General features: G+C 36.6%; 1 protein-coding gene and 1 pseudogene across 1 annotated transcript; one reads left to right on the top strand and one right to left on the bottom strand.

The window, feature by feature from the left end:
- Positions 1 to 4,272: 4,272 nt before the first annotated feature.
- Positions 4,273 to 6,227, bottom strand: LOC125851951 (short-chain dehydrogenase/reductase 2b-like; annotated as a pseudogene).
- Positions 6,228 to 7,758: 1,531 nt separating this feature from the next.
- On the top strand, positions 7,759 to 9,052 carry LOC125851943 (uncharacterized; the record flags this gene model as incomplete). The annotated part of the gene is made up of 2 exons (XM_049531686.1): positions 7,759 to 8,154; positions 8,277 to 9,052. Coding segments are annotated over exons 1-2 (1,172 nt in total), but the record flags the coding sequence as incomplete, so codon positions are not given.
- Positions 9,053 to 9,068: the final 16 nt, after the last annotated feature.

The raw sequence follows: 9,068 nt of genomic DNA, 5'->3' as shown, positions 1-9,068 counted from the left end.
ATTGTATTGGTTTATTTTAACACATTCCACTTGTTGTTTTCATTTATTTTATTAATCAAATATTGGTCAAGTTTTATATCTTCAATTAAGTTAAACTTTTGTACTTAAAAGAGATGTTCTTTAATGCTTTTTTGCTTAATCATATTTTACTCATGTTAAAGTTGTTTTAAGTTAAAGTGTTTTTCATCAAATAAATTTTTAAAATGTTAGCCAAAACCTTTTCAATTAATTAAAAATAGTAATACTTACTTAATCATTTTCTCAAAAGGTTTAGTCAATTAATTCAAAATGATATTCATGCTTTAATTTATTAAATTGGTTTAAATTATTATTTCAAAATGAATCAAATAAATTCTAATTAATCTAATTCTATTAATATTCTAATCACTTGATTTTCGAGTCAAATGTTCCATTTTGGATCCCTTTCTCTAAAAAATAGAATAATATAAAATGCGTCATTCATTTAATTATTTTCTCAAAGTTAATCAAGCATATTGTAAGTTATTATTATTATTATTATTTTATGTTAAATCATTATTTTTCTAAAAAATAGTCAAATAGATTTTAGTCAAGTCGCAGGTTAACCGCATGTTAGCGGGCACTTCGAATGCTTAACCCTTCTCGAAGTGTAAATTGAACCCCTTTGGTATTTTCAAATGATTTTTTTCTGTTTAAATCTTTGGAAATTATAAGTTTTCTTAATTTCTTTAAAAAATTAAGTGGCGACTCTTTTCTAAGTATTTTCAAATTGTTTTATACTTGGAACATTTCAAAAAGTGATTTTTCTAAAGGTTAGTTAAATTGCAACACTACAACCTGACTGTAGTTCCTATTGTTGGAATGGGCGGCGCGGGTCCTATTGTTGGAATGGGCGGCGCGGGTAAGACAACACTTGCTAAAGTGGCTTACAATGATGAGAGGGTTAAGAACCATTTTGGTTTGAAAGCTTGGTTTTGTGTTTCTGAGCCATATGATGCTTTCAGAATAACAAAAGGGTTACTTCAAGAAATTGGCTCAACTGACTTGAAGGTTGATGATAATCTTAATCAGCTACAAGTCCAATTGAAGGAAAGATTAAAGGGAAAGAAGCTTCTTGTAGTTCTGGATGATGTGTGGAATGACAACTACAACGAGTGGGATGACTTGAGAAATCTTTTTGTACAAGGAGATATAGGAAGTAAGATCATTGTGACAACACGTAAAGAGAGTGTTGCCTTGATGATGGGAAATGAGCAAATTCGCATGGACAATTTGTCTACTGAAGCCTCTTGGTCTTTATTTAAAAGACATGCATTTGAAAACATGGATCCTATGGGACATCCGGAACTTGAAGAGGTCGGAAAACAAATTGCAGCTAAGTGCAAAGGACTGCCCTTAGCTCTGAAGACGCTCGCTGGCATGTTACGCTCCAAATCAGAGGTTGAAGAGTAGAAACGTATTTTGAGAAGTGAAAATGGGAGCTGCCACACAAGGACATATTACCAGCATTGATGTTGAGCTACAATGATCTTCCTGCACATTTAAAGCAATGTTTTTCCTATTATGCAATATTTCCTAAAGATTATCCATTTAGTAAAGAACAAGTCATTCATCTGTGGATTGCCAATGGTCTCATACCACAGGAAGATGAAATAATTGAAGATTCAGGCAACCAATACTTTCTCGAGTTGAGGTCAAGATCACTATTTGAAAGGGTCCCAAATCCTTCTGAAGGGAACATTGAGAAATTCTTAATGCATGACCTGGTCAATGATTTAGCCCAAATTGCTTCTTCAAAACTTTGTAGCAGGTTGGAAGAGAGCCAAGGATCTAATATGTTGGAAAAAAGTCGACACTTATCATATTCAATGGGATATGGTGGTGAGTTTGAGAAATTGACACCCCTCTACAAATTGGAGCTGCTGAGGACATTGCTTCCGACATGTATTAGTGTCAATTATTGTTATCACCATCTAAGCAAGAGGGTGTTGCATAACATACTGCCAAGACTAAGATCCTTGAGGGTACTATCATTGTCTCATTATTGTATTAAGGAGTTGCCAAATGACTTGTTTATCAAATTAAAGCTCCTCAGATTTTTGGACCTTTCTCAGGCAGATATTAAAAAGTTGCCAGATTCCATTTGTGTGTTGTATAACTTAGAAACACTTCTCCTGTCATCTTGTGCTTATCTTGAGGAGCTACCACTGCAGATGGAGAAGTTGATTAACTTGCGTCATCTTGACATAAGCAACACTCGTCTCTTGAAGATGCCGTTACATCTGGGCAAGTTGAAAAGCCTCCAAGTGTTAGTGGGAGCCAAGTTTCTTGTAGGTGGTTTGAGAATGGAAGATTTGGGTGAAGTACATAACTTGTACGGATCTCTATCAGTTTTAGAGTTGCAAAATGTGGTTGATAGAAGGGAAGCTGTGAAGGCAAGGATGAGGGAGAAGAATCATGTTGACAAGTTATCTTTGGAGAGGAGTGAAAGTAGTAGTTCCGACAATTCACATCAAAACATAAAAGGAGTCAAAATCACTGGATATAGAGGGACAAAATTTCCCAATTGGCTAGCTGATCCTTTGTTTCTTAAGCTAGTACAGTTGTCTATTGATATCTGCAAGAACTGTTATTCCTTGCCAGCACTAGGACAACTCCCTTGTTTAAAATTCCTTTGCATTAGGGGGATGCATGGAATAACAGAGGTGACGGAAGAATTCTATGGTATTTTGTCCTCCAAAAAGCCTTTTAACTCTCTTGTGGAGCTTAGATTTGAAGATATGCCGGAGTGGAAGCAATGGCACGTACTAGCGAGTGGAGAGTTTCCTACACTTGAGAAGCTTTTCATTATAAATTGCCCTGAACTCAGTTTGGAGACACCCATCCAACTTTCAAGTTTAAAAATGTTTGAAGTTTAGGATTGTAACTCTGTTACCTCCTTACCTTTTAGCATACTGCCCACTACCTTGATGCCAGAAATTGAAATTGGATCCGCCAGTTGGTAAGATGAGTATGCTTCTGGAAGAATTGAGAGTGAATGCATGTGATTGTATATATGATATATCACCTGAGTTGCTCCCAAGAGCACGCACATTGCATATTTGGAGTTGCCACAACCTTACTTGGTTTTTGATTCTTACTGCCACTGAAAGTCTCTTTATTTTTGGATGTGAGAATACTTAAAAACTTTCGGTGGCATGTGGGGGGACCCAGATGACGTATTTGAATATTTGGGGATGTTCGAAGCTGAAGTGGCTGCCAGAACATATGCAGGAACTCCTTCCATCTCTTAAGAAACTGCATCTGTTGAATTGTCCAGAAATAGAGTCCTTTCCTGAAGGTGCTGCTGCTATTTTTACATCTGTTCGCGAGTTCTTTTTTATTTTTTTTGTTCTTTCCGCTAAAGCTATTATGTCGTCCACAGTGAACTCAGGTCTGCTGTTATAGGCAAGTCTTCGAGATGGGGCTATCAAAGAAGGGCGATTAAAATCATTGTACCGCTGATACTATTTCATGTTTCTAGTGCAAGCCTCTTTTGTAAGTTGACAAACTCGATTTGTAATTATGTTTGGGACTCAACTAGTGGTTACCCATCCCTTCTTTCAGGTTTTACCCATGCCTAAGGCGAACACCTTACTTTGTCTTTACTCTTAACTCATCATCTGGTGTCGCCCTGCAAAACTTTGTGCAGTTAAGGTCTTCGATTCTATTCTACCTTATCGTAGAATGTATCCCTTGCACTAATTAGGAGGTTATACAAACAGTAAGATTAATGACTTGGTTTTGTCGAAGAATGACTATGATGATTGAACGTCTGTAATTTGTTTTGTTTGTCTACAGGTGGAGATATACAGCCGTTGTTATGAGAAACAACCTTTGGTTATCCAAGGCGCTGGAGCAGGAAATGATATCACAGCAGCTGGTGTTGATATCCTTGACATTCAAGATTTATTCCCTTGACAGAGTATTATACACTGAGATACAAACATCCGATCCTCAAAGGACGAAAGATCAGTTCTTCTTGTCCATCTGCTTCGAGATTGGAGATTAAATCAGGCTCAGCTATCACATTCATTTTTTGAGAATTTTCTCGATACACATGAGAGTGCCTTGTCAGTTTATGGTAAATTATTATGCGTCACCAGTGAAATTGACTCATATATTTGCCTCATTTCTTGACTAGTTTTAGGATTTCACTTCAGCTTATAATCGGTTTATGTTGTAATGACCATTTTGGTACCTAAGCTTTTTATGTTATCACAATTTTAGAGACTTATCTTTTAGTTATCATGCTTTTCAATGTATGAAATGATGTCCTAAAATAGAATAAAGAACCATAAAATGATATCAAGCAGGAAAAAGAACAATATATCTAAAAGAAATAGTCTTCTTTCACTAAACCTTATTTCATGACCCCAACTTGTTTGTGACTGAGGTGTAGTTGATGTTATATCTAAAACTCGGCGAGTACTGTACGATCAAAGTAGCAACCAGTAGGTCCTCCATCAGGCAAAAGAGCTAGCATGACAGGTCCTTTAGCTCCTTCCTCAACAGGCATTGTTCCTGTATGCCAGGTTATATCCGTGTTGACGAATCCAGGATGGACACAATTGATGCACATTTTCAGTTACTATCTTACAAGAATTTGAGTGTAAGCATTGAGTGATACTTTTGATATGCTATATGCTGGTAGCATCATCTGCCAACCGTTCACTGAGAGAGAGTCTTGTTTCAGATCATATAAAAATTTATGCAGAATCTCATCGATTTTTTCTTCTGTCAGGATTTCAATATCTCTGAGCTCCTTTCTCCTCTCCTCGTTTGGCATTCGCTGTGTGAGAGAAAGAAATCAACAAGAAATATGAAAAGTTCAGAAACAACGAGAATGATCGTCTTACTTACATTTAAAGCACCTCTACGAGAAGAGACATTAACAATCCTTGGTGAAGGAGAATTTTGCAGCAGTGGAAGAAGAGCTTCAGCAACATTCTTAACACCATAGTAATTAGTGTCCAAGCATAATTTGGCACTCCGTACGTTGTTTTCATCACAACTCGAATGTCATCAAAAGTTTTCCCTGGTAACTATTTACAATAGCAACAATCATGTCTCAAACAAGTTAGGGTCGGCCATATAAATAAACACTCAAAACCTTGGCATCAATTGACAAGTAAGCACTTCAACTCATCCCACTATGTCTTGTGGACACTAGATGCTGACGTGTCACATAAATTTTGGACGTGTCTAGATGTGCATACTCAAAGTGGAAGTGCATACTTGCCGGTTGAGGACAAGTTTGAGTGTTTGTCAGAGCAAAGATCAGACCACACACGGGGACTATCGCCTACCTCAAAGCTTAGATATGAGATTGAATCGCATAACAAAACAAGACCTAAGCATTTAACAAATTATCTTACCCGGTCTACAAGATCTATGTTAATGGCCCTTAGGACATCTTCATCAGGTACTACTCCAGAAGCTCCAGCATTATTTACCTGCAGAAATTTATTCAGCAACTGTCCAATATTTGTCTCGAGATCGAGTGAGGAGCAATACATAGATTCATACTCTTATATTACCAGAATATCAACCCTCCCATATTGTGTTTGTATGAACTTTGCTAAGGACTCAATGCTCTGAGCATCTTGAACATCAAGCTGATGAAAGACAACATTTGAAAATCCATGTTCATTCAGCAAGGATGTTGCTTCAGTTCCTCTCTTTTCGTCTCTGGCTGTTAAGACAACTGTTACACCTGAATTGGCGAGCTGCTTAACAGTCTCAAAGCCAATTCCCTTGTTTGCTCCTGTAACAACTGCATACTTACAAGCATCTCCCATCACTTAAGTTCAGCAACTCCGCCACCGATAACCACCACTCTCCTTGAAAAAATTGTCAACACGCGTTGGGCCCACAAGATAATGCCACGTAGGCCAAAAAGGGGTAGAAAATTATATATAAAATAAGTTCGGGAGTAATAGGACCCTAGTAAAGGTTAGATGTGTCTTAGGGATTTTGGACATAAGCTGGGGGTACTTAAGCATTTTCCCATTTCATTTTATGAGAAGAGAAGAATTTTAACAATGATGTTGGCCTTTTCCTTTCTTCGACTGTCAACTATACAAAAACAAGGCAAACGTTGTAATGAATAACCTATAGTTCCCTCCAACACTATCTTCGTTTATCTTTATCCCCGACAAAATTTAGAAAGTAGAAAATGTAAAACAGAGAAAATGTTAAGGAAGAAAGTGTGAAGATTTACCAAAATGTAAATTATCCTTCAAAATTCAAGAATGATTTTTTTTTTATTTTGGAGCCCCCCACCTGCCCCCCCTCGCCCTTCTCTTGCTTCAATTATTGAATTGCAAAAGTAATGAATAGTCAAGAAACCAGGCTGGCAGACTCCATAATGTTTTTGCTACTCTTTTTTTTTTTCTATGGCTGTGAGCTGTAGACTGTAGATAAGACATAGTTGTACCAATTACAAGTAAAACCACTAGCAAAAGAAAGAGAGAGAAATCATTCTTGATCACATATCACTCTTAGCTCTTAGCATTCAACAGGTAAAATAAAGTTGTTACTAATTGAAGTTTGAAACATTTATCTCCTGGTGAATGGCCGAAAGGAGTGGCGTTTACAGAGACTCTCCTGTCTCACACAGTTAACCATCTCACATGATGGGAGTGACAAAGAGATTGTTGGTGGTGAGAATTGGGAGTTGCCTTCCTCTATTCAAAGATTTTTCATATTCGATCTGAAAACATTAAGCAGCCAACATCTCAAAAGCCTCACCTCTCTTCAATATCTATGTATTATGGGTAATATACCTCAAATTCAGTCAATGCTGGAACAAGGCCAGTTTTCGCACCTCACTTCGCTTCAAAGTCTACGAATCATGAATTTCCCTAATCTCCAATCACTTCCTGAATAAGCACTGCCCTCCTCCCTCTCTGAGCTGACCATCTATAATTGCCCTAGGCTCCAATCTCTTCCGGTAAAAGGGATGCCCTCTTCCCTCTCTAAACTAGATATTTCCAAATGCCCATTGCCACTACCAAAAATACGCTTATTTCCCACGGTTTTTTAGCCACGGTTGTGTAAACCGTGGCTAAATTAACATTAAAATAAAAAAATTTCCTACGTATTAAAAATTGTCGCTAAAATATTGTGGTAAAATCACGCGGGTATAATTTCCCTCCCTTTTTTTCATTTTCCCTCATTAATTTCAATATTTTATCTTTTATTAATCAAAAGGAAAAGAAAATAGNAGCGGAAAATAGGGCAGCGCATCTTCTCCTATTTGAGTGAAAGTAGAAACCTTGAGTCCAGGTACACAAATTCTTCAAACTTCGATTGTTTTTATCAATTTTTTTCTGTTTATTTCAATTTTTTATTTACCCTAATGGAAGAGGTGACAAATCTGTGGAGAAAAGATTAAATAAATCACAGTTTTCACTCTCCGTTTTTCCTCACTTTGATGAGGTGAGTGATGTGTATTTATATGGATTTATGTAGATTTCGAAAATGGTTTTGTTGAATTTGGAGAAAAGATTGTCTATTTTTCAGTTGATTTACTCTTTGAAGGGCTTCTGATTTTGTGTTTCTATTTAACTTTTATCTAGTCAGATGAATTGTGCTTCACATTTTTGTAAATTTGTGATAGGGTGCAAGATTCTGACCCGTTTTTAGCTTTTTTCACTGGAAAGTTTCCCACTTAAGTTTATATAAAACTTTGTTCTATTTTTTGTTTGTTCGTATCTTAATCAGCTTCATTCCAACATGATTGACAAGAGTTGGATTGAGAGTCCAATTAAATCGAAAGAATTCTCGGATGGTGTAGTTCAATTTTTGGAATTTGCCTTTTCAAATGTGTCTATTGATGGAAAAATTTTGTGTCCTTGTATTATATGTGGATTTTCTGTTATGCGCAATAGAGCTGAAGTGTTTAGTCATCTACTTCAAAGGGGGTTTCCAAAAAAGTACACATGTTGGCATATGCATGGAGAAAAACAGGCTCAATCCAGTGTAGAATCATTATCCCGAGTACAAAATGAGTCAGCTAGACAATATCCTATGCATGATATGCTGAATGGTATTTTTGGTTTCACAATAATGAATTTCAAGATTCAGGTCCATAAGATCTACCAAATAATGACAATTCTAGAGGTTTTGAAGGTAACAGTCAAGAAGAGAGAGAGAAAATTAAGAAGTTGTTGGAGGATGGGAATCAAGAACTTTATGATGGTTGTGTAAAATATAGTAAATTATCATTCATTGTTCATTTTTATCATATTAAGGTCTTATGTGGTGCAACAGAGAAAACATTTTCAATGATTCTTGATCTTTTAAGAGATGTGTTTCCACATGCGAAACTACCATCATCATTTTATGAGTCAAAAAAGATGATTAAGAAGTTAGGTTTGGGCTACGATAAGATTGATGCATGTCCGAATCATTGTATGTTATATTGGGGATCATCAGAGGATGAGAGTCGAGATAAATGCAAGGTCTGTAATACTTCCAGGTATATGTCAAACGAAAATGATATTGGTGCAAATGTTGTAATTGATGACCAACATAGAAAGAAACCAAAGCCAGCGAAAGTGTTGCGGTACTTTCCACTTATACCTAGACTGAAAAGGCTATACATGTGCTCTAAAACAACAGAGCTCTTGAAGTGGCATGCTACAGAAGCTAATTCGGATGGGTTATTACGACATCCAAGAGATGGCAAAGCGTGGAAACATTTTGATTCATTCTACCCAGACTTTGCTTTGGAGACTCGTAATGTGCGATATGCTTTAGCTACAGATGGTTTCAATCCATTTGGAAATCTAAGTTCCAGTGTAAGCATTTGGCCTGTGATGTTGTATATCTATAACTATCCTCCATGGTGTTTTATGAAGCAATCTTCTCTTATTATGTCGATGATAATTCCTGGTCCTAAAATGCCTGGAAATAGCATTGACGTTTACTTGCAACCTTTAATTGCTGAGTTAAAACAATTGTGGGATGGTGTAAATGCTTATGATTCCTCAACTAAGGAAATGTTTCAATTGCATGCTGCATTGATGTGGACCATAAGTGAT

The sequence above is a fragment of the Solanum stenotomum genome, unplaced genomic scaffold, assembly GCF_019186545.1.
Source record: "Solanum stenotomum isolate F172 unplaced genomic scaffold, ASM1918654v1 scaffold30785, whole genome shotgun sequence".
In the NCBI taxonomy this organism is placed as follows: Eukaryota; Viridiplantae; Streptophyta; class Magnoliopsida; order Solanales; family Solanaceae; genus Solanum; species Solanum stenotomum.
This window is presented reverse-complemented; position numbering and strand designations above follow the sequence as displayed.